Source organism: Culex pipiens, chromosome 3, assembly GCF_016801865.2.
Source record: "Culex pipiens pallens isolate TS chromosome 3, TS_CPP_V2, whole genome shotgun sequence".
NCBI lineage: Eukaryota > Metazoa > Arthropoda > Insecta > Diptera > Culicidae > Culex > Culex pipiens.
In genome coordinates this window covers 891,588-917,741 of record NC_068939.1, presented here as the reverse complement: position 1 = coordinate 917,741, position 26,154 = coordinate 891,588, and the positions used below count along the sequence as shown (strand labels likewise).

At 40.0% G+C, this 26,154-nt stretch overlaps 2 protein-coding genes across 3 annotated transcripts in view; one reads left to right on the top strand and one right to left on the bottom strand.

Annotated features, from left to right (window-relative positions):
• Nucleotides 1-1,206: 1,206 nt before the first annotated feature.
• LOC120428629 (uncharacterized) overlaps nt 1,207-26,154 on the bottom strand; it is a 95,982-nt gene continuing 71,034 nt past the window's right edge. The window contains exon 5 of the mRNA XM_052711209.1: nt 1,207-1,699. Coding sequence (XP_052567169.1) covers nt 1,228-1,695 — 468 coding nt within the window. The 5' untranslated portion in view covers nt 1,696-1,699 and the 3' untranslated portion in view covers nt 1,207-1,227. The remainder of the gene's footprint in view (nt 1,700-26,154) is intronic.
• The window catches only part of LOC120427606 (zinc finger MIZ domain-containing protein 2-like), a 71,089-nt gene continuing 57,828 nt past the window's right edge, over nt 12,894-26,154 (top strand). For both annotated transcript variants that reach the window (XM_052711207.1, XM_052711208.1), the window contains exon 1: nt 12,894-14,636. The gene's annotated coding sequence lies outside the window, so the exon portion shown is untranslated. The remainder of the gene's footprint in view (nt 14,637-26,154) is intronic.

Genomic DNA, 26,154 nt, shown 5'->3' with positions numbered 1-26,154 from the left:
TTAATTTTGTTACTACGCTGGTATAACTACGAGATGACAGCTTTTTTGGCTCCTTTCTTCTTCTATCCGACTGGAGGGGAAAGTTTTTGGGAATGATGAGAAAGAATGTCTCTTAATTTGGAGTTTCGATTATTTTTAGCTGTGTCGGTTTAGTGGCGGATGGCTCAAAACACTCCATATGCGTATATTTAAGATCTTAACAGATGAATCAATATTGGCCGATACAGATAAACGACATGCTTATTAATTGCTAACAGACGGTTTTACTCTACTCACTGGAAAAGTTACTATCGTAACTATTGTTTAACTTAAAAATTAGTAAGGTAAATATTTTGGTGATTCGACACAACCAATTCATAAAAATAACATAACCAATCTCACTCACAGATAATACCTAATTGAAAAAAATATGAATTGAAAAAGTTTTCAGCAAAACTGACGTTCTGACGAATTTAATCAATAATTGTAAATATTAATAGGTTCAAGCCAAACACACACACAATATTCAAAGAAAAAAAGAAAAAAAGAGAAACACAAAATAGTTTTAAAGGTTAAAAATCAGGCTAGACTAGAGATATATCAAGCAATTATCTCATAACAAAACTAGAGTTATTTTTCAAAGGATCCTAGTACCACGTTTATAGGACCTTTTGGAATAGTAAACTAGATTTTTTCTCAAAGTTTTGCTTGAAAAAGTACAATATCACTAAAGAGTTTAGCACAAACACACGCTAAATGACTAAAACTTTAAAAAAAATCTAAAATTAAAAAAATTAAAAAAAACTGAAATTTAATTTCTGAAAAATTTTAACATTAAAAAAAATAAAAATTGTTTTGTTAAATAGAATTACAATTATTCTTATTTGCGAAACATAATTATATTTTTTTGGATGTGAGTCTACCAGCCAAACAGTCAACGACACTACCGAGGCAGGAGACGACTACTACACCTGGACAATATTACATTTTCGAAGACAAATTCCATAGTTGCGTAAACTTTCACTGAGATTTCTGATAATTATTTGAGGTTTCAGTTCATATTTCTATAGCAAAAACTTCAAATTGAGTTCAAATCGATTTTCACCGATAGAGGATTTTGCAAAACAGTTTCTCTGACTCGGGACAGTATCCCCAACAACCTCCAAGGTGAATTAGTGGGATTCATCCTAGTTTTATTAAAATAATCTTTATTTATTCACACTTACACTAACTTTATTTACAAAAACATTAATAACGAGAGATTTGATCGTTCGATTCAATTACCCGGCCCGACAGGTAGTCGTTCCACCATTCCTCAAATTCCCGAAGATTCCACTCTCTGCGATTGTGGAGATTTCCGGGAGATGGTAGTAAGATGGTGTCATCTGCTACCATGACACTCCGCGATGACTCATGGACAACGCGGAGGAGGTCCCTAGACCTCACCATCAGTCCACGGAGGGCATCCTTCAAGTAATTCGTTTGCAACGCAAAATGCGTGAACATTGAGAATTCCTCATACCACGCATCTAACAGCGTTAAATCTCCATCCTGTGCCATCCTGTCCCATAGTTCAGATGTTGGGATGTACAACCTATCCCGTTGCTGCATTGATTGCACCACCAATGCCTGAAGTTGCACCATTTCTTGGTGGCACTGCTCCAACTCCTGCACGGCATTTAGCAGAACCGCCACAGCTTCAAGAAGGACATCCATAGTTCTGCAACAAAAGAAACTAGAATCATCATCATATATTGATAAATGTCTGTCATCATTTCAATGGATGTGTGCGAGTTCTAATTTGTGTGTGTTAGATGAACAATAAACAAAATTTTGAAGGTTGTGTGTGGTGGTCCAATCCAATACCCGCTAACCGGTGGCGAAATTATGGGAAAGTATAATTTGTATCAGACTTTGGATATGCCGAATGCTGATACAACTTATCTCAGTCCCGGGTATTAGGTGGTGATAGCCCTCGCGCTGCTTCCAACGACCCATTTCAGAATGGCAGAGATCCTAGCGGCCCAATTCCGAGGTCGTTGGGCATTGTGCGGCCCCGCCTTAACATAGAAGCAAGCACCAGACGGATCCTTGATCTATCTTAAGACTCCCAATCCCTTCAGGCAAATCAGGGATCAGAGCGTATTTTATACTCAAATTCTATCGACATATAAAAAAAAACATTAAAAATAAAAATATGGAATAGTTTTCAAAAATCCAGCCAGCTAAAAAATCTGTGGAATAAGTCCAAAATTCGTACGATAAGGATTTAATCCATACAATTGGTAGCCTTACCGAATAATAATATAAATTCTGAAGAATACATTTGAAACATATCAAGATTGATTATACAAGGTATTTCACCGATATAGTTGAAATTCAACTGTGATTGCCACTTTGAGTTTATTTAATTAAATTACAAATCCCCCAAATTGATCCGTTTTCCGCCCATTCGTTTGAAATTGGAATCAAGCCCTCTTACTTGGAGTACCACGGCTGTTGGTCGGTCGGTTGAAAAGTTCAGATCATCGTCCACGACGAAACGAGCCAGCTCAAATCCCAGAACCTCAAACCATGAAATAAGTCCAAGTCGCGCTAAAGAGAAGGAGAAAGAACAAAAAAAAACAAGCAAAAACAAAGGCAAGAACGGACCCAGCATCACCGCCGTAGTCATCATCTCTGGCCTGGTCGTCGCCCGAATCGTCAAGTCGTCCAACATCGGAGCGATAAATAATAAGGCAAAACAGTGCTCCCCAAGAACGGAATCTCGGGGAAGAGCATTGTGAAAAACTGGGTGGGGAAAAAAGACTGAAAAAATCGCGTTCACACCGATATTGATTCGGAGGCTAACTCTCGAGATTGTTTCGTTGTTGTCTTTTTGTTGTTGTTTTTTCTCTGCTCAGAGTGTTCTTCCAAGTCCCAGCGCTTTGAATAATCTAAAATCACAAGAAGACAATAAAAAGAGATTTAACGCGAGAAAACAGAACAAGTTGAGTTTGGGGTGGGCACGGTGGGTGGGGGCAAGCGGGGTGACTAGAATGGATGGTAAGTGAGAACGAGACCGACAAAATATTGCAGATGATCCAAAACTCCAAAAGTGTCGACGGAGTGCGCCATACGTACGTATGAGAAATCTTGAGGAGTGCGAGGAGTGAGCGGCGGGAAAACAAGGAATGAGAACACGACGACGACGATGAAGGCAAGAAAAACTCACAGTACCAAACTCAAACACAGCGAAATCAGCAGCACAGTCCAAAGAGAAAGAGTCATAGCGATCTGGGTGCGGGAGGGGGCAGGAAATGAGGAAGAGGAAAGGAAAAAATATAAACAGTGTAAAACAGGGCTTCTCTCCCACCCAACGCTACCAAATCGACCTGCTCCACCAGACCTCATTCCTCTCACACATTTCCACCAATCCCCCTACCCGCTCACACTCTTTCGGAAAAGATCCAAAAAGGCAAAGAGACGGACAAGCGAAGATGACGACGACGACGGCTCGGTCTGGAGGAGCCACTTTATACTGATTTTCTTATATTTTGATTATTTTTATCCATATTCATCTCTGCACACTCTCTTGCTGGTGTTATTCCCGTTGAGACACGACCAAATACGAATACACGGCTCCATGGTAGATTCTCACGGTTACCAACACCAGCTTGGCTCGGTGAGCTCCACCGTACCCCAAAAACAACAATCGATCGTAGTAAAGGAGCTCACAGCAATAAACGTGAGCTGAGAGAGCAAAGGAGAGTGTGGCCCCAACAGTTCCAGGCAAGAAGGCACCCTTACTCAACCTGACCGACCTGACTGGTCTGTAGTAGCCGAACGAACCAAAGCCGAGCTAAACCGACCAAAGAGACGTCGACCAACAGGCCACAGAGCAGAGCCACGACGACGGAGCACGCGGACGGATGAGACACAAACAGTTAGCCCGTAACCGTGCATAAAAGCTAAGTGGAGAATAAACACCAACCGCGCGCACGAGGAGTGAGTGAGTTTGGGGGGATGCCCTCTCGCGCACCCTCGTTCGAGCGATCCCCCCTGAAGGGTGCACGATGCTGCGTTGGGGGTCTTAATTATGGGCTGAACACTCGGGTTACAGAACTGGTAAAATTATATGACATTGCAATGGTCGATATCTCAAACTATATGTATTCGAATTCAATCATTCGTGGTTTTCCTTTTCCTTTTTTTCCTTTTTCTTTTTTATATTTTGTGTACTATGCTACTCTCAACAAATTTTCAAAATGTCGATGAATTTAAGATAATATTTTCTTCAAGGTCAACGTCTCGTTCACAGTCCAAAAATTCAAAGTTTGTAAAAAACCTAAAATTGCCGTATTCGATTTGAACTTCAGCAAACAACTCCCAGCACACTTTTTTGCCAAGTTTTTGAGCAAATTTGTAAGGGGTAAAAAAGACAAAATGGTAAAACTTGAATAAAATTTGCATTGGCTTTATTTAAAAAAAAGTTACATAATCCACCTTTAAGGCAAAAAATAAACACAAAAGGACGGACATTTCAGTGTTCTATCAATTTGACTCATTATTTATACCATCAGATAGGGTAGTCAGATCTCCATAATTCAGAGCACTTATGTGCTTTAAACTTATGATAAGGTTGTCAGATCTCCAATCTTTTGGATTGGAAACGTCTTTTGATTACCTATCCAAAGATAGGTCGCATGATAGATCCGGACAACGTTTTCATCAAAATATCTTAGATCCGGCCTCCAAAAAGTGCACAAATAACACTAAGTGCTGATAACTTTGGATAGGGTTTTCAGATTTTCACAATCGGTTGAGCCAGTGCCGAGATTAAAAATACTTTCACGGAAAAAAATCGTCGATTTGTATGATTCGATGCCGGTGTGCTCATTTGTACCAAGCTTGCTGGGATTCCTATCTAGATAGAACAAGAGAGCACACGGGCATCGAATTGTAACTGTAAACATGCTGAGTTCAAGTTTTCTTAAGAAAATTTTCAAGCAATTGAATGCATACATAGTAGGAAGTCTGATTTAACATTAAGATCTCTTGTATTTTGTTTGGAGCACTGTTTCAAGAATATCCTTATTCGAACATTTTTTCATTTTTTCTGTTTTCTTTAGCTAGTTGGAGTCAAACTTCTAGAACAAATTTTATTTATGTTCCTCTATGTGGTCCAGATACCTATAATTTGGTCTCAGTGGTACAAGGCTCTACAAAAAAAATGTGGTCCAGATTGCGAAATCAAGTGAAATTAAAGTGGTAGAGAGTGCGCACCAACAATTTCTGGGCTTAATTGTAGTGAACTTTTCCAATATTTGTCAAGAGAATGTGACTGTAGCAAAGCTATTTGTGTTTGTACGTCAACAAATATTTGAAAGAAAATTGAAGCATGCTATTTTTTCGAGCAGCAAAAATGCCTTCGCTATTTTGTCAGTGAATTCAAACGATAAAAAATGGCATTTAGGCAAGAAAAACGTAAATCAGCCCGAAAAATCAGGGGGCAAAAACAATTTGAGGTTTAATCAATCCATGTATATATTGTTTAAACATGATGGAGGGATTGATACCATTTTTTTGAATGGCTCTGAAAATTCATCCAAAACCTTTGCATTTTTTGAATGGGTTTAAAGCCCAAACACACCACTATCTCTTAAAAGTGCGATTTTATTCAGTCATGCCAACCGTTTTAAAGAAAAAAAAAATTAAATTCCTAAAATTTCTCGAAATTATCCAAATTTTGAGAAAAATATTCCATTTCATCCTTATTGTTAATTCTCTGGCCCGAAAAATCAAAGGGTGAGGGAAAGGATGTTTGTTTACAAACAAGATTTCGGCCTTTTGAAAAGTTACTACGAAATTTACATACAAATATTACACCTGAAACATGATGAAATCTGCCGATTCGCTAAGGAAACACCTGCAAATACAAACATAATCCCAAATTAACATAAGAACAGTCTGAGTCTATAGTGCCGAACAACTTGTGGTAGAGTTTATTACGAAAGGCAATGCCAGGGCAAACAAGAGCGAATGAGCAAGCAAGCATGCATGCCAAAACTGCTCGTTCCTCAACGTCTGTGTTGTTGTTGCTGGTGGGTGCCAACTGGAGGATGAGCGGGGAGTGCCAGCGCCAGTGAGTTTGGTTGGAAGAGGGTAGGAGGAGGCATAAGACGATGGGATGGTGCCGTGGGGGTGGTGGGAAACGATCGGTGTCAGGCAAAGGCCGAGACCGAGGAGCTTTTGTAGGATTGTAGAAGAAAATCGAACGACTCCGAACCCGAGCACACACACACACACACAGGAGTGCGAGAATACGCGACTTGGAGTCGAGTTGAGTTGAATTTGAGTTTAAGTTGAGTGAGTATGAGTATATACCACCACACACCGGGGCAAGTATGTATCAGAAATTGAATAATCTGAAGGGCATACACTTAGCACACGGTTTGTCGCTGTCGGCACCGTCGATGGACTGTCGAGAGAGGGGAGAGGGGAGGTATGGTTCGGGGAGTTTGGGGCAACTCTCGGTCTGGCTCGCAAGCAATTGGACAGCAAGGCATGAGGAATGGAATGGAATGGAATATGCCAGAGCCTCTGTCTCACAGCTCGGCACAGTCAGTAGTAGCAGAGTTTGAGAGGTCACAACGCAGAAGGTGGGTGAACTGAACCGGGGCATCGAAGGAATGGGACCAGGATAGTAGCTTGGTGGCCACCACGGTCGAGGGATGGCATTGACGATGGGGAAGCGATCTGGCAGTCGAACCGAATCGAAAAATCAAATAATGAAAGAAGAAAGAAAATCAGATCTGCTTACGACTATTATCCGTGAAAAAGCTGTCACTTTTTTCTATGGTTTTATTTGAATAATGAAATGAATCACCCTATTGAAAAGATATTGCGAAACTTGTAAGATACTTTAATTCGTGGAAAATATTTTTGTTGCTTAAAGAAATCAAAATAGCTAAATAATTATATAAATCGTAAATATAACCAAAATTTCTAATAAATACATCTAATAAGCTTTTTTGATCAAGTGACTCAAAACAAACACTCTTTTCAAAAAAAAAAACGTTTATTAATAAAAACCCTGAGTGATACGCAAGTTAAAATAAATGACCAAAAATGCACAATCAAAAAAAAAGCTTTAATTAGGAGATCTCCAGAATTAGGTGAAATATGAAATTTACAATATATTTGGAAAGACCGAATGGTTCTTGTCAAAAGTTTGTTTGGAGAATAAGTGCGATAAGGCTGCTGCAACATTTGGACAAGGGCAAGGTAGATGAAAAAATCATATTAAAAACCTTATTTCATCATTAAATTTATTAAAATATTTTTTTCCTTAACTTTTACACATTGTTGGAATTCGAGCGAGAAGAAGGAAAGCATTTCTCGCTCGCGAACGAGGGAGAGAACTTGTAGTTCTTTTCTCTTCTCACTCGCGCTCGCATTTTCGTTCGCGTTCTCGCTCTCGCCGCGAGCGCTCGCGAGCGCCTCGTGCTAGCCGTTCGCCCCAAGCTAGCAATTTGTTTATCAGGCGTATGAATATGAACCAGGCGATGGTATAGAGGTGTAACTTCAATCGCTGTGTTGTTTTTTGTTCGTTTCTAACACGTTCAACTTCTCGCGAACGGGCAATTCTGGCTCGCGAGAAAGCCCGTTCGCGAGCGGAGGAGAGCACGGGCAATCGGTGAGTTTCTCTCGGCAGCTCGAGACTCGCGGCGAGAACTCGAGAGAGAGAAAATTTTCTCGCGAGAGCGCGATAATACCAACACTGCTTTTACATTTTGTACTGATGTGTGAGCCCAAAATTCTAAATTTGTAAAGAGATTGAATATTCTTTATTTTATTTAAAATGCATACATAAGTGTTATGCTCTGAATTATTTTTAATCGTTTTTGTTTGTTTTCATTTATAGAAATTTTCATTTGGAGCATTTAAATAGGGCTGGGAGGGACAAAAGTAGTAAGGAATAAAAGTAGTTTATGCTACAATTTGCAAAGAGAAGATTTTTCACTGAGTTGGGAAAAATAGTAGTTTATGCAACTAGTTGCAAAAAGAGGATTTTTTCAGCACGAGTCGTACATTTATCCAACGAGGTTCACCGAGTTGGATAAATACGAAGAGTGCTGAAAAAATCAAGTTTTGCAACGAGTTCCATACAACATTTTTTGCAATTCCAAAAAACACAGACTGAGTGAAATTGTATGTCAAATTTTCATGTATTTTGTCAATAAATCGTTTAAATCAAAAAAATGTTGAAAATTGTTACTTTTCGAAACAAGAGCTGAAAAGTTCAACTTTTCAGCACCCATTTGATTGCTGAAAAGTAGAACTTTTCAGCATTTAATTTGAAAAGTGTTGCTATTCGATTCTGTTATTTTTGATACAGAAAAGCAGGCTGTTTCGTCGTTCAAGAATGACAGGAAAAGTAAGAAGTTTCACGACGGAATTGCAAAAAGTGTTTTTCGGAATTGCAAAAAATGTTCTATGCAAACCTCGCATCCTCAAAAAATGCTACGTCGTTGGTAAATGGCACCTTTTTCGAAGCGAAATTTTGGCTTGAACTTCGCATAATTGAATCTGGACTGTAATGCAAAAAGTTTCATAGAATCAGAAAAGATTTACTATCATATCATTTAGGTTTGATATGCTTTTAACCTTTAATAGTGAATTGTTATTTTTCTCTAGATTGACCTAAAATTAAAAAAAAAAAATCTAGACGTTTTTAGTGGTATAATTACCAAAGCCAAATTTTATCTGGTTTACAAAGGAGCATCCATAATAAATCCACCCGAAGAGCAAAAAAAAAGATTCAAAAAGGCAAGCAAAGGAGCGACAGAACTCCATGTGTAATAAAATCAAATAAATATACATAAAAGCAAATTCATAGCATAAAGATGTTTCTCGGTTACACTCTCAATTCACTCAGTTGCTCTCCCTCTCTATAGCTCACTCACAGTTGAGCGAAACAAAACCCTCGGCTGGTCTGGAGAGCTCCGGCGGTCTGGTGCGATGAGCAACGACACCGATATGACGATTGAGCATAAGTATAATAATATCAACAACCACGAATAAGCAGATAAGGAGAAGTTTGATTTTTTTGTCGTGTTGCTTTGGGTTGTATTTTATCTGCTCTCAGAGCCGAGCGTAAGAGCTCTGAGTGTGTGCAGTACAGACTACGTTGAAGTTGGAGGTGGTTCTAATAAAATCTGGTTAAGGTGTCAAAAGTTTATTTTTTTAACATTTATTTTAAATCAAACGTCAACAACAAATCATGACTGTAATTGGTGGATCAGAAATGGCGCGCATACTCGTAGCTCTACGTAAACCTAATTGTGTGTGAGTTATAAACGCTCATAAATGATAACTCTTGAGTAGTAAATATTTCAATCCACGGCGCCACTCATCTCGTGAGTGCTCGCACGCGCGTTTGTTTCCTTTTGTCATTCCAATCAGTTTATGGATTTGTTTTTATTTTTTCTTATTTCCCCCAACATCTGCTCTCGGGGCAATGTTGCTTTTCGAAAACAGCAGCGAGCAACAAGGGTGCTCATTCTCTCGTCTTGGTCCGAGCCGAGCTGAGCCGAACCGAAGCCGAGTGGATCGCGTGCGCCCCGAAGGTAGATATCGCTACATGTCGAGAGAGTGGTTAACAAATTACAAATATTTCAAATTGAATTCTCAAATCAAACTCGCTCATCGTTTTCCCGCTCGTTCCGCGTGCCTCCCGGATGCACTCATTTCCACCCTCGCGGCGATCGTCGTCGTCACTCACCCTTGTCCACGAGTAGTCTGTCGAGTCGAGTGGGTTTTTGTATTTGTATATTGATGTCACAGGGCGATCTTGAAGAGGTTTGCGCAATGGAGGAAATGCTTGAAAATAAACTTTGTTTGATTACTGTCTCCAAGATCCCTCGATACCCAACTATTTCAACATAAATTGTATTAAACTATTATTTATTGCAGTTTAGCATCGATGTTTCTTCAATTTCTCCTTGCATTTGGTTACTTTTGCAAGTACAATTTATCAATATTGCAATAAGTCTTCCGTTTTGCTACAATATGTCAATAACGCAGTGAAAAAATAATTTGTGCAATAACAATAAAATATTTCAATCTAAAAAAACTTTGCATTGAACGAGACACCGTGCGTCTCCACTGGGTTGTTAATACTAAACAGCATTTTATGGAGGCGCTTGGTGTTTCAAAACAAATATACATTTTCATCGTCTCTTAACATAATTGAATCTTTTTTTTAACATTCTCGTTTTCCTGCCATGCGTCCTGGTTTAGCTCCATGGTTGACGTGAGAGTGAGCGGGCCAGAAAATGTGAGCGATTTTGGAGAATGAATGAATGTATTCGACCTCGACTCGCGTCGGGGTGTATGTCGAAGGTATGCTTATGGTTGTTGTTGATGTTGTTGTTGCCTGACTTGGCAAGAAGGCAGTCGGGCAGGCAAACAAGGCAGAAGGCCCTTCGTCTCTCCGGGTTGGCCTCACCAAAGCAGCAGTCAGTGTGGTAGCGATATTATTCTACTCACGCATGTATTTCACGCTATCTCATTCTCGGTTTTCAAGTAGAGTTTTGATATTGGGTCGTCTTTACGCTGCTTCTGCTTTGAGGACGCGGTAAATAGTGGTGAGCGATCTCCCTTCAAGGGCCTTCCGGCATGCAATGACAGGTTAATAATGTGTCAATTGTGGGGCAGTTTCAAGCTATTTGATTAAGTTCGCTATTTAAAAAGTTTTGTTGTTGTTATTATTTACTCTCAACCGCATTTACATTGTGAAATGTTGGAAAAATAATTGAGAAGTTTTGATTCGTTGCAGACAGAATGAAAGCGTATCTGTTGAGCTTGCAAAAATAAGGGGGTAGGAGTAGTGATTGCTAAACGGTGCACATCAACCATAGCATTTGCACCAAGATTTATATAACAGATATTTTAGTATTTTCAAAACTTCGGGAACTATCGATACAATTTTTCATTCATCCCCTAAAGTACTGTCTACAAAGCGATTTACAACAAAATTAGTTTTTTTTTACATTCAGAGTGGGTCCGTAAGTTTGACAATTTTGGAATAAGAAAACAACAACTTCCTGGGTTGCTGTGCAGGAGTTACATACTAGTAGAAAATCTTAAATTTTCATAATACAGAAAATGTATTAAATTCTCTGAATCACTCCTAAATTCCCCAATCACTCCTAAAATTTTCATGAAGATATATTTAAAAAAATGAAAAAAGATCCACATTTTCCACAAAATAGTATTAAGTATCACAAGTGTGCCCAATCATTTTGATGAGAAATTGGTCTATGTCACAAGTGTGTATTGCGATATCCGGGAAACGGAAGCGAATTTCTAAAATCGGGTTAAAGCATTTCGTACGGTTTGTTGAGTTTAACAAAACGTCATCATTTACTCATTTTCGATAAAAATTGTGGTTATCACAAGATAGCACACAACAGACTATCTGTGAAAATTGAATTTTTCACAAAAAGGTTTTTTATTTCATACTATTGAAGACGCCAGGTACAACGTATTTCTTATCAAACAGTTATTGTTTGAATGTTAATAGTAATTACTAGTAAATTTAACTGAAAATATGTTGATAGACGACATATAATGAGACCAATTTACAAATTATTAAAATATACTTGAGATACCATGCGCCTCCTCCCATGGTACTTTATATGGTTAACACTTTTTTCCTTATAAAACTAAATTTTTACCGATAAAATATTATGAATACGTATAAATCTCCCAAATGTCATTTCGATTTATAATATTAAAACCAGGCATTTTCGTGAAAATTTTGTGCACAAATTTATTTAAACAGGCCAAAAGCTATCATTTTTATAAAAACTTAAGAATTTGTAAGAAGTAAGAAGAAGTTCAAACCCATTTCTCAATAATATTAAGTAAAAGGTGTCACAAATTGCTTTATTGTTTATTACAGTTATGTTACTAAAGAAAATTAGTGAAACTTCAACCCGTAAACTAGGCTAATTAATTTAGAATTTTTATATAAAGAATATTGAAAAAAAAAATGCATGCAAAAATGAAAAAATTGTGATTAGCATAATGAATAAAATGTGATTCGATCATCCAAGTCCTATACAAACCTTGGGATAATCGCACTTCGAATAATCGAACATCGAATATCGAGGTTTCAGGTAATCGATTCTGGATTGTATTATGAAAACATTTCTGACGATACAATGAAATCAAATAACTATGGAAAATGTTATATGATTATAAAAATAATTCATTAAACATGTGGATCTTAACATTGTGAGAACTAACGACACAGTAGGGTACTAAGCTTGTTGGGATCTATCTAGTTAGTACTAGAGAGAACAAAGGTATCGATTTTTACAATTTTCCATGTTTTTATTTCTCCGCAAATATTTGCGCCGAAATGCATCACATTTTCCACCGGCTGTATTATTTTGAATAAATCATCTGTAAACAGATTCAATTTGCACTGTTAAGAACGATAATCGTATCTCGGGGCGCGCGCGTTTTCCTTCTTTCCCTCCACCTCTCGGCCATCGTCTCTACCGTTGCGTTGGTACGGTTGGTCGCGTCCTATCCGTAAATACAATTCCAAATGTGTTCTATGTACTCGCAAGTCGTCATCGTCGTCGTTCAAGTGGAGTGTGAGTTAATTTTCGCGTCTCTCAATTTATCGGTCTCACTCTCGCGTGCCGGATTTAGCATTGTTGCTCACCCCGATAAATGGAGTATTTTTCCAGATCCAGAGGATTTTCGCAGCTTTTTACTGTCGCGTTTTACGCCACACCGCTCTCCGGCCACCAAGAAGGGGTGCCAGGCACTCACTCTCAACTGACTGACTGGCACTCACCGATATTCTGGCCGTCGTCGTCGCAGCGCGCGGTTTGTTCGGTGTGACCGAGGCGAATATCAGACGAGCTGTTTAGTCTATCGTTTACCTCTCGACTTGACGCGCGACCTCCGAGAGCGAAGGGAAAAACGTACACACACTCGAACGCAGTGCGGTGCCCAAATTTCGACTCGGGGAACATTGGGAACGGAAAAAAAACGAAACGAAAGGATAGCGGGAACGAAAAAAATTCCGAATTACGAGGGTAGAGTGTTTCCCACCAGGACGAAGCGAGAAAGAAGAGGAGAAAAAAAAGCCGGGAGGAAACACGCGAGGGAAACTTGTCAACAGGACGAAGAGAACCAGTGTGGGAAACGAACGAAAAGAAAAAGGAAGGAAGGAAGTGGGAAAACCGAAAAACCAAGGGAAGTCGGATTGGACAAAAATTGCATCTGTCAGGATCGGCGGCGTATCCTTGGCGGGTGAATCGAGTGTGTTTTGAAACGGTGCAATCCAGCGAGGCAGCTCTCGACAGCGTGTTGCACACAGAACGAAGGGAAACGGAGAGCACACAACAAATTGAAAATAAAAATAGGAAATAGAGGGAAGGATCGTGTGTGTGCGTGTGTATTTGGGGGAAAAACGTCTGTTGTTACTAGAGGCAAACAACAGCAGAAGAAATATAATTGCTGAACGTGAAGTGAGGATCAAGAATTGATCAAAACGAAAGGAATGATTACACCATTAGGGCCTGATTAAGTGCAGCGGAAGCAGTTGAACGAACACGGACGACGCCGCCATTTGTCCGGCTGTCCGGTTGTGACCACGCCGTCATCATCAGCTGTATGCGTGAAGAAGGTCTAGGCTAACGGATTAACCGTATGTGTGTGTTTGTACACAATGTACACAATAGATGACCTTCACACACCACCGTGGCAGTGAAAGCAACAGCGAATGTTTTTGTGCTATCAGTGCACGGTTTGACAAATTAAGTGTGAGTGCGAAATAATTATCGGCGTGACACAACGAAGAAACCGAAATCGACACACACCGAAATAAAGCAGCAGCAGTAACAGCGAAAATAATAGGCGAAAGAGAAGAAAACAAAGTGTCAGCTAATAACATATTAGAGAGAAAGAGAATAGATAAGCACGGAAAGTGTGTGTACAGGTGAAGCACTGCAGTAGTAGCGCAGCAGCAAAAAAACGAGCAAAATAACAGGAAAAAAAATCGCAATCAACGGATGAAGAGAGGAAACACCGCCAAGGAAGGTCTGTGTAAGTGTGATTGTATGTGTGTGTGTGATCGTGTGCAAAATATAATAACAACCCAACAGTGAAAATAGCCGCAAAAAGTGAGGCAAAATACGAAAAAGGGAAGAAACCAAACAAGAAGATACACACAAGCGCTCTCTCCTAAGTTACAAAACACCGAATCGAGCTGCAAATAAGAAGCCAAAAAAGTATCAAAGCAAAAAAAAGTGATCAACAGTCAAAAAGAAGGTGCAGAGTGTCGAATAAAAAAAAACGCAAAAATAAAAACGGTGATCATTTCAACTGCGCGCGAATTAAAATTCAAAGGAAGCAACCCAGAAGATCTCGCGTGCCGAACCAGCAAAAACAACAGCAGCAGCAGCAGAAGCAGCAGCAGCATTCCAGCTGGTTGACCTGTGTACGAGCGTTGAAGACTCGCTGCGAGCCGAAGCCGGGCAGCTAAAACAGGTTCACGATTTGGATTAGCTGTCATCGCGGTCGCCGAATCCGACTCCGCAGCAGGCCTGAATGGATTATCTACGAGGAGCACTCTAATTCACAAACAGGTAGGCAGGTCGAAGAACTTGTTACGCAATTGACGACGACGACGACGACGAAGACGAAAGGGTCGTCGTGTGTAGAGTGATAGTGACAGATGTTCAGCAGCGTGGCACGCGACTGCGTTCTGACAGCTGATGATAGTGAACGAGGCAAGGTGCTGATCCTGGAAAAGCCCGAACGGATGAACGAGAGAGAGAGAGAGAGCGTGAGTGAGAGGAGAGCGGTCGCGCGTGCTCGAGTGTGGCTGAGAGAGTGCGCGGGTTAGATGGGCGAAAGGTGTGTCTGTGTTGTGAAGGACACCTGTTTTGTTTGACCTGGAGAGGGTACTGCCGTTTTACGGCGATATGATGTATACGCCAATTTGGACATTTTCAATTTTATTGTACAGTCTGATAAAGAATCTTATAAGCTACTTCCTAACGAAAGAATTTTTCAAAAAACTGCTCTGGGGCCCATTTTATTAAGCAAACAAACAATGATGTATACGCCAATTTTACTCATCATGATGTATGTATACATTGAGAATTCATAGAAGTCAAATTCAATACTGTTTGAATGTTGATTTGAGGTTTTGGGACCAAATCAAGATTGGGCAATATTTTATTACATTATTTCGATTTAATTCTTAAGGGGACGTCCATTAGGCATCATCCATAAAGTACGTCACGTTCTGAGGGAAGAGGCGGGTTTTGAGAAAGCGTGACGTTGCGTGTTAAAAGCATAGGGAAATCGTGACAAAGGAGGTGGAGTAAATTTTAGCTGATATTAATGTGACGTACTTAATGGATGACACCTTATCCACATCCACGTAGACACTTTTTTGAAAATTCTAGACTCACCCACCTCCCTTGCTGACAATTGTTCATGCAAAAAATGTGTTTATGGAGCGTAGACAATCGCTAAGGGAGCGTTATTTTATTACGTAACGCAAAAAATCGGATTTTTAGACCCCCCCCCCCTCGTAACAAAATTTCTATACAAATTTTAAAAATTTTGTATGGAGCGTAACACGGCAACCAACCCCCCCTCCCCCCAACTGCGTTACGTAATAAAAGAACGCTCCCTAATACCTCCCCTCCCCCTTAAAGTATCCACGTGGACAATGCATTACGGGATCCACTCAGCTATCAAAATAGCTGGCACAAAAAATAAAGCCAGCTTTGATCGCTTTGATCGAGCAATGTATACATACATCATTGGGCAGGAAAAGTAGTGATTTTTTATTGCTATTTTTACGGCCAAATGATGTTTGTGGTTTAAAATCGTAGAGAATAGGAAAAAACAAGAAAATTTGTAGGGGCCACATTTTTATTGTACTTTTTACCAGTTTCTACGGAGCAGACCTCAAATTAGTCATTTTAAATTGAAAAAATGAACAAAAACAGAAAATCGTGTCTACAGCAAAATCACCTCAATGGCGTATACATCATATCGCCGTAAAACGGCAGGGTAGCGATCGAAGAACATGATCTGGTTACAGCAGGCTGCGTATCATGATCATGGCCGGCTCGTGATAGGATCAGGCAAATGAAACGAAACGGAATGATTGTTAGTTGTGATAGCAGGGTGGTGCGCGTTAGGATGAGTGGCCGGTAGGATGTACCATGTACCGCGGCCTTGTCAAGAAATTTAGGTTCTTGAATGAAAGGTTCTGATTCAGTAACAATAATACATCAAAATCACTTCATACAATGTTGTTATAAGTGTTACCGCCCACGAAAAATCAATTTGCCAATGTGCAATTTTACGGAATATTATGTAGGTGAAATTCTCAAGCACATTTACAAAATAATCTTTGTGCTATTGGTTTCTTATGCAGCATTTGCACCATTTGCAAATTCAATCTAGAATTAGTTTTATCAATAGTTATGAGTTTCTTTGCAAAGTGGAATAATGTTCAAATAAGTCTTAAAAATGTTTTGGATTCTATTTATTGATTTTTAAGCGTAAACATTAACACTACGACCAATATTTTTACTATTTTGAAAGGTGAAAACGATCTGAATTGGTATTTTAGAATCCTTTAGATCAAACTCAGCTTCAATGTTTTTTCCCAAAAAATCGCGATTCTACCAGTACAAAATTAAATGCTCAACAGTGAATCCTGAGTTTTTAGTGGTTGGTAAGATTATTAAATCCATGGAGTATTAAATCCATGGATTTTCTTAAACTTTTCTAAACTCCGATTTTAAAATAGTGTTAATTTGAATGCTGTTTCTTTACATTGAAAATAAAATATTTGGTTTATCTGAGATGCAAGTCAATCTGGTGCATCTGATAAATTCAGTGCTAAACAGGACTAGCGTATTTATATAAAATACAATTAGTAATCAAAATTCAGAGATTTATTCGCTACTTTTATCTCGACCACCGCACCAGCTAGCTTTCCCCCTAAACTACCAAACTCAAATCAAATCCCTAAATTTCATTACACATTGCATCACAGAGCGCAAAATTCACTTTTCAGTGTGGGATTCCCACTTGGGTATAGTTTCAATTTGGCCGTCGATTATTTCTACCACCCAAATCGGAGCGGCTAGCTTGGCTCAAGCGGTGACGGGGGTGGGGGTGTGGCGATGGTGGTTGGTACTGCAAGAGTCATCACATAATCGCTCACCCGTCCAAATATTTACCTTTTTGAAAACCGCGAGCGCGCGTTCGCGTTGGCTCTGGCTAAGCCGAACCATTTCACCTCATCATATTTTCCCACGCACACACAAAAACACAGTCCGACTGAGCACATGGAAATCGCCGCCACCTGAAAATAGGGGATGAGGAGAGAGGGGGATGCTTTTTCACCCCGTTCGTAAGCCTCCCCGTGCGGCCAGTTTGTTATTATTTGCCGTCATCATCAACGCGTGCAATACACCACCCTCCACACACACACACCCACACGTAAACACACGTGACGTGAGCTCAGTATAACCAGCCAGTTCAGTCAACTAACAACGGGGCAGTGTGATCAAATGGCTATAGTAGTGTTGCTATTTTCAATGCTACTTCTCCGGAGGGGACAGCTGGGAGAAGGGGGGGGGGCGTAATCAATTACGACGCCACATTTTTTCATATTTTCGGCCATGCCTAATTAACCATCATCGACCTGCCCCTTCGGTTCGGTGGCTGGCTGGCGCAAGTTTTGTTGTTTTGCCACCATTTGGAGAACCAAGTGTGGGTCCACAGTTGGCAACGGTTGGCGCGCCAAAATAGTGGTACATAGTTAAGTACCCGCTGCCAGTTGCCATAAGGTCCACTTACAGGGCCACAGCAGTTGCAGGTCTGCAGAGTGGTGGTGGCATTAAAATTGTTTCACCTCCGAAAGCGACCAAAGCGTAAATCTTCAACGTGGTCATTTGTTTGATTATGGCGGATGCGGTGTTTTTCGTGGGTTTGAACTGGAAAGTTATGGCTTAGGTAGCTTCTGCGATATTAGGTTTGTTCGAAACATTGTGATGATGTGATGTATATAATAAATACATTTTTGCAATAAGTTGAGCCAAATCCGGGCTTCCTCGGGACAACCCACTAAAATCAAATATTTACCAATCACTAGGCTTTATTCCAGTTTGACCACCGGAACCCTTTCCTCTAAGCCCTTGAAGTTTGTATGGGAAAATTCGTCGAAATTTAAGGAGAAAAACAACTATTTCAGTTTTTATCTGTGGAGGGCGCAATAACTATCCAATTCTTACCAGTTCTTGGAACTTCATTAAATTTGGGAAAACTTCTCCGAATAACTATCCAATTTTTACAAGTTCTTGGAACTTCATTAAATTTGGGAAAACTTCTCCGAAGACACCATCATTTCAGAATTTTTTGCTTAAAAAATATTGATATTAATTATAAATAAATAAGCTGTAAATACATTAATTATCTAGATAAAGGGATCATCCCTCTAAAATAATATGTATTTAATAAAACTTACTGGCCATTCTCTTTATAAAGTCTTTATAAAAAAATTTAACATTATGTCCAAAATTTTCTTTGAGGTATTTTGTACAAATGTGTTTAGATTTTTGTAGACAACTTTTTTAATATGGTAAAATAGATTGCTGAAGTCTATAATATGGTTTTAATTTGAATACCTAAATACACATAAACATTAGGGTGGGTACGTTTTTCAAAAAGTTCTCGGATCAAGTTTTAGTATGGTTCCCCTTGTAGGGCATGCCCATAGGGACTTTCATGCCAAATATCAGCTCATTTGGTTGTAAACTGGCTGCGCGGGGAATGGTCTGGAGAACACTTTTCCCTAAGAGAGCATATGGATTCGTTGTCCCTAAACCTGGCGCATCGGCAAACAATCCGATGTCTCCGAAAACAACGGTTTTCCCCCAAAAAGCATCAAATTTTCCTTAGCATGCTATGAAAGCTTGATGAACACCGCGACGCCATACGTCAGACAGCTACCACGTGGTTGAAATATTTTCAAAAAAATATAAATTTGCTATGCAAAGATTCTGAATTCGAATAATTTCAGGATTGCTCGAAATGATCATTTTCTAGTTAAAAGAAGGTTTGCAATTGAATATTCCAGCCGTTTCTCACTCACATGGAAGCTGTTTGACATATGGCGTCGCAGTGTTCATCAAGCTTTCATAGCATGCTAAGGAAAATTTGATGCTTTTTGGGGGAAAACCGTTGATTCCGGAGACATCGGATTGTTTGCCGATGCGCCAGGTCTAGGGACAACAAATCCATATGCTCTCTTCGGGAAAAGTGTTCTCCAGACCATTCCCCATAGGCCTGACCGTACCAGAAGTTGGCGCGTTATTTTCCCAGACCTGTAGGAGCGTTTGAACAAAATTTCGAATTTTCCCATAGTAATTCCCATTTAAACTTTAACCCTGATGCGCGCAGCCAGTTTACAACCAAATTAGCTGATATTTGGCATGAAAGTCCCTATGGGCATGCCCTACAAGGGGAACCATACTAAAACTTGATCCGAGAACTTTTTGAAAAACGTACCCACCCTAATAAACATATTCAATTTTCAATAGAACCAATAATTCCAGTTAATTTGTTATTTATGTTAACAAGAAATTCTTTCATTAATCTAATTGAAATCTATTTACCTCTTCAGTTTCAATAGAGTTTATTTTGATTGAATACCAAAAATATGTATATTTGAATAATTCATACGCAACCTCCAACACTGTCCTAAGCATCTACCAACATTCACAATACTAATACGTTTAAAGCTACCCCAAACGACACCGGTCGGTCACGCTGCCCCCTGCCGCTTCCTAGAGGGAAAAGAAAGAGAGTGATCGTACACTTTCAAGTGATCTCCACAGCGCGACCGCCCGGAAGGTCTCAGTCTCAGTTCCGCATAACTTTCGCGCAGCTCGGCGTAAACAAAACGTCACTCACATGCGACATTTTGCGCAATGTCATCCAACCCTTGGACCGCGCGCCGTTGACGATCGCTGGAGTGAAAGGTGGCTGGGGGGGGGCGGGATGCCGGAGTTCAGCGGGGTGAGCTTACGATCGTCGTCATCAACGGCTGCTGCCGGTTGCGGAGAGGCGAAGGTGCCATTAAGGGTTGCCACGTGAAACAGATGCAATTTTCCAGCCGCGGCCAGAGCAATCTAATGATCAGCTGCACGCGTTTCGCCTGCGAAGCGGCTGTGGTTAGGCTGTTGAGGTAGTGTTTGCCATCACCCGTTGGAGTGATTATTCAAGTGCAGTCGTCGTGTTACAAAACGATACTGTTTGATTTCGTCGTTGTTTTCGTCTCTTACCTTCATTAAATTTTGCAGCGATCACGCGCGCCAGCGAAAGACGCACTCGATCAAGTACCGTAAAGTAGTATGACCCAAGCAAAATAAGACGAAACAGAGGAGCACGAAAAACGTGAATGAAAAACAGCTATTCGGAGCGGCGCGTCTTCGACGACGATTGCCCGCCCAAAAAGCGAAAAACAAACTCGGGGTGACTCGGAGGGCCTCAGAATATCAACGTAGCAACGCGACGGCCAGCAAAAGAAGAAAAAAAAATCGTTGTGTAAAAATCCCAAAAAAAACTTCATTCATCTCGTTCACTAACCCCTTTTTATCGGTTCCATCTTTCGCTTTACCACCACTCTCTTTTTTTTTGGGAGGTTCACCCTCTTCCACCATCGCCGCAACTAAAATATTCGGATTTGCTGTCCAAATCTTACCTTCTCTGCGCGTGTTGATTTTAGTGTCTACTGTTACGTTTCCGGTTGTCCGGTTAAACTTGAGTTGTTGAAAACACATTTTAAATTTTGTGTTGCGAATTATTTCAAAGACCCGTCAAACAATATTTTGTATTTACTTCATTATGTAGATACCGTCGATGTTATTGGGTTATGGTTTATTACACTCACCGTTCACTTGAAGTTTCTATGGGATTTTAACAATTTACTCCGATAAATTTAATTTATTTTCGGAAAAGATTCATTCAAAAACAATTGCCGAATGTTTGAAAAAATCGAATCTGGGCTAAATCTAATCCAATCGATCGCAAGCGCTGCCATTCCGAAGCAAGCTTCCTGGGAAAACTTGCGGTTGGATTATGCCCCTCGGATGCAGTGCCTCAAAAATGCATAGCAGAAATTAAAGTGGCCAGGCCCACTGCGTTGCGTTAATCGCAGAGACAGATTTTGTGAACAGGGGAGGAAGGATGCGTGGACATACCGTACCATACGCTCCGAATCATTTAGGTGTGGTGGGTCAATGTTAATTTGGCAAATAGTTTTATGTTTAATGGGGAGTGGAATTTGGGAAATTTGGAATGGAAAAATGGGGCAGGGGTAGGAGAGTTAATTTATATATAATATAATGTTAAAGAGGTATATAATTATCTAGGAAAAAACTAAAATCCAGAATGTCTTTAAATTTTGAGTGTTTAAGATTTAAATAATCGATCGAAAATTCAGGGAAAATAATTTACCATTCAAATTCACTGACCAGCGAAAATCTGTCAATCTTTGAGCCGCTCAGTTCCGTTGCTCTGGAACACCTTCCTGGGGACGCTCCCAGCGATCATCAACGGCGGCAGTTTATTCACTTCCATGCCACATTATGTATAGTTACCTTTCTTCCATTTTCCCTATTCTCCCAAGAAACAAGCATTAAACCTGCGCCTTATCGCGGCCCAAGAACCAAAGAGTGAATCACCTAGACCAGATCTTCGCTGGTTGTTCCGTTCCCTTTACTTCGCGAGGTCAGAAATTCTCACACTTGCTTGTCCTTTCCTTCTCTCTCTCACACACTATCTATCTGTCTTTACTTCCTTTCCGTTGTGGATGTTCGTGCGCCACAATCCCTCCCTGCTAGAGTCTTGGGACCCCTGGGCATGTCATTTACCCGCCAACGTGGAATGTTCAGCTCTTCACCGTCTTCTTGTCTTCTTCCCGCGTTCTGCGTCTCTTTAGGTCACCTTTCGTTTCTTTTCGGCTGGGGTGGAACCTGCTCACCATTTCTTCGCCACCATATCCACAAGATGATCATCATTTGTTTTAAGCTTCTCTCTTTTCCATGTGTCTTTTGATCTGCTGCTGCTGGCAGTAAGTGACCGAAACGTCAAATTATTACGGTTATTACCGGCACCCTGAGTGCCAGGACGGTGAGCCCTGAAGTGGGACGGCGGGGGTGGATAATTTTCGGCTGAATTGAAACATTTTTCTTCCGCTCGTCAGCTTGCACTGGGTAAATGTTTGATCAGCCCGCGACCTGCGTCCCCCAACTGGCGTCGCCGAAATGGTGGCCAAATGTTGGGCTCTAGTCCGTCACTGCTGGCAGTGGTCGTGACTAACTCAAATATTATTTTAAATAAATTTGTATTGATCGAATAGAGTCCCGAAATAATTTAAAATTTTGACCATTCGAGCCAAATGTTATTCTATTGTGCAATGACCACTTAACTCGGCAATGAACGAGGGAAGCGAAATTTGTTTTGAGGAACTGTGAATGATTCCATTGTTTAGCTCAACACACTCTCGATGAGAGAGGAAACACGGCAGAGAGAGGATGGGGTTAATGACGGTCGAGTTTATTTTGGCCACAGTATCGTGAAACCGATCTAATCTTGATCTACGTGGAAAATGTGTGTTTAGGCCCGGAACATTTCAAAGGTGAAATGTTTGACGAATTACCAAGTGATGGCAGCTGTGGAAGTAAATTTTTCAATTCAAGTTTTAGTTATTTGTGCCGGTCAACTAAAGATTCGATAGATATACAAAGTAAATAGCAGTTCACACTTTGAATGTCTAATATTGGGAAACCTGTGACCACAGCAGGTCCACGAACGCCAAAACTGGCTGTTGTTATCAACTATCAAACAAGTGTGAACCGTTCTACAAAACCCCCAGCCCACAACATTCCATCTCAATGAGAAATCAGCTGTCGACGGTGCCCGAAACGCTGCTATCGCGCTCAACCTGTTGGCTCGTTTAAGTTGTCGCCGCCAAATTTAAGTAGAAAAAATGTGCCAGTACATAATTGATTACCACGGACCCCGACGAAGACGATGACGACGACGACGACGTTGCTTATCACTAACCAAACAGAATTGCGCATTTCACCTTCCATGGAAAAAGAGTCGTCTGTTTTTTTTTCGTGTGCCTTGGCCCAAAGAAACTTCGTCACGTACAGCCAGCAGCCGTTGTTGGTGGTCGATGGGCTTGTGTACCAGTAAGACACCCTACTAACTAGCGAGCGCGCTTAAACCAAAGCTCTTATCGAACCTTAGCGCAATGGGTGTCCTCCAAAATTCCCCTTGAGGTACGCGACGAGACCACGGACGGCTTCTCCGGTGGTGTTTTGTCCACCAAACCGACCGACAACATTGACACACACCCATACCAACGGAAAACAAGAAACAAAGACTTGGACGAGCTGCAACCAAGGTTCTCTCCCCGGTTTATTCTACCTTCTCTACACTATCGAGCTGTGGCGAGCACAGGTATGATGATGTGTTTACGTTGGCTAATTAAGCGTACCCATCGCAAGCAGTCGACATTCGGTCAAAACTTGCAGGTGCCAAACACACTGGTATACATAGGTCGATATAACCAGCCTGCCGATAATTTTTTTTTAGTTTTCTATCGGAATTTACCAGTGAATGGTTATTTTATCCTGCCATTTGTGGGATTGATTTGATTTAAATAAAGGGTTTAAATCATATTTCAAGTGATTTAAAATTTCTAGTTGAAATATAATGCACAATAATTTATTATATAATCTATAGTAGTCTAGTCAATTTATTTTTTACGTCTTTTTTACCTAAGGCTACTAACACTCTGATGAGAAAACTTGAACCTTTTGCATTTTTGCAAAAGCACAAACTGTTTTGCAGAACAGAAATGTTACCTTAAATAACACACTAGTAAAGTTACCTTTCAAACATACTCATGATAGTTGTTTTCGGTATTATCTATTCTATTTATCAAATCAATTTTTTATTATCTTATTTTTTATTATTATGCAAACAAAATATTACTTTCAAATGAAACTAATTTAAAGTTTAAAGATTGTTATGCCTTCAAGAGAATACATCTCTTCAACAAAATCGTTTTAGTTTCTTAGGTAAGGCCGTTACGAATATGTTTCTTAGTTCTAACATTCTGACAAGCCTAACATATGAAAAACTAGCGTGAAACTTGAAACGGCGTTTTGGCCGTGTGTGGACAAAGGAGAGGGAAATTTCTCATAACATTTAAAAATAATTGGAGATGTCGACCAGTCGTTTCCAAGATTTGATTTTTTGAAAATAAAAACTGAACTTTTGACGCGCCACGTGCAGAAACAGAAAAAAAGGCGAAAACGAGGAAAAAATATCCACTGATACTGCGATAATTTTATATTTTTTTAAAAATATTTTTTTGGATACCAAAAGTCTAACAATTATGAAAAATTTAGTACCCAATTATGGAAGACCAATTAACATTTTAAAAAGATTTCTTGGACAACGTATGGAAGAATACTAAAAGAGTATGTATCAATAATGTTTTGTACAATTCTAGAGTTTTTGTTTTCTTTTGAAAAGGTCCTATAAGCAAAGTTTCAATTTTAAAAATGTAAATTTTGTTTACAGGACCTTTAAAAAAACTCCAGGATTCAAACATTCTGTTCTTAACCAAATTTTAATACAAGTAATGTATTAAAATCCCTCAAATTTTATTTTTTTTTATCTAAAGCAATTTTCTAAAACAAGAATACGAGAGTGACAATTATTTTTTCAATTACATATTGGAAATTTCCTCTTTTTAACAGTTGTTAAATCTATAAAATCAAAATAAATTCAAAAAAATAAGTGAACTTTGTGTATATTTACACTATCCAATAACCATTTCAATACCAGTACCAAATACTTTGTGTCAAAATAATTAAAATCAATAAACGCATTAAACCCCTGCCATAAAAGGCTAATAACCAGAACTATTCCAATTTGTCCCATTTCATTCCTCTCTTTCGTTGGTCCAACTAGAAAAAACACATCGCCAGCAGTTCATTTCTCCTCCATGTTTCCCTTTCTCTCACACATCCAGTTCTCGTTAGAAGGAAGAACGAACCTTCTCCTCTACCACCAGAGCGCCAGATGACAGTTTGTTTTTATGTTACGCCACACACCGCCAACCCCTTGCTCTCTCCTGTGCATGTGTCCTCGATCTATTTCTGGAGCTTTTTTTTTTTTGAAATGGTCCAATAAACCAAATTTTCAGTTTTTGCTTTTTGGGTGTTTTTTGATACCCCTGACTCAAGGCGGTTTCAAAAACACCCAAAAAGCAAAAACTGGAAATTTGGTTTATTGGACCTTTTCAAAAAAAACTCCAGATTTGCCCCTGTACCAGCAACATTTGGGGTGGTTCCTCGCCCATTAAATCATATTCCAACCCAGTTCGTTCAAGAACTGTACGGGGAACCCGCACAAATACAAAGCCGTTTTGCAGAAGCACTCATAGTTGGTACTTAGAACCAATATTAATTATTGCGGGTTCAATTAATGGGCCTTTGAAATTTATTTTTTAGAAATTTCAATATTTTTTTCTGAAACACCTCTCTCTCCTACTAGTGTGCTTCCGTCACCATAAGCTAGATGAATGTCTGTGCGACAGTGTGCACGCCCTGTCTGTGTGCCTTTTTTTTTTGTTGCTCGCACACACACACACACATACATGAGTTCTCATCCTACCGACCCACAACAATGTCACCCAACACTCTTCTTCGACTTCGATCAAGGGAGGCAGCCCACAGCATAAGCATAAGTCTCATGCTATTCCCCCTCTCCATGGAGTTGTTGTTGTTGTTTATGTTGATGCTAAACCATACATCACCATCGCATCGCATCCCGCAGCAGAAGAAGCTGGAGAGTGTGAGAGGGATCCGAAGGAGAGCTGGGCAAAGTCACAGTCATCGTCGTCATTTGGATCGGACGAACGACACGGCGGCGGCGACGTTTCGGGAAGTTGACGGAGGAGGTTGTGGGGTCGATGGCATGAAATGAATTTTTCCGTTTTCATACGTTCGCAGGAGGATGAGGTATGGGATAAAAATATGC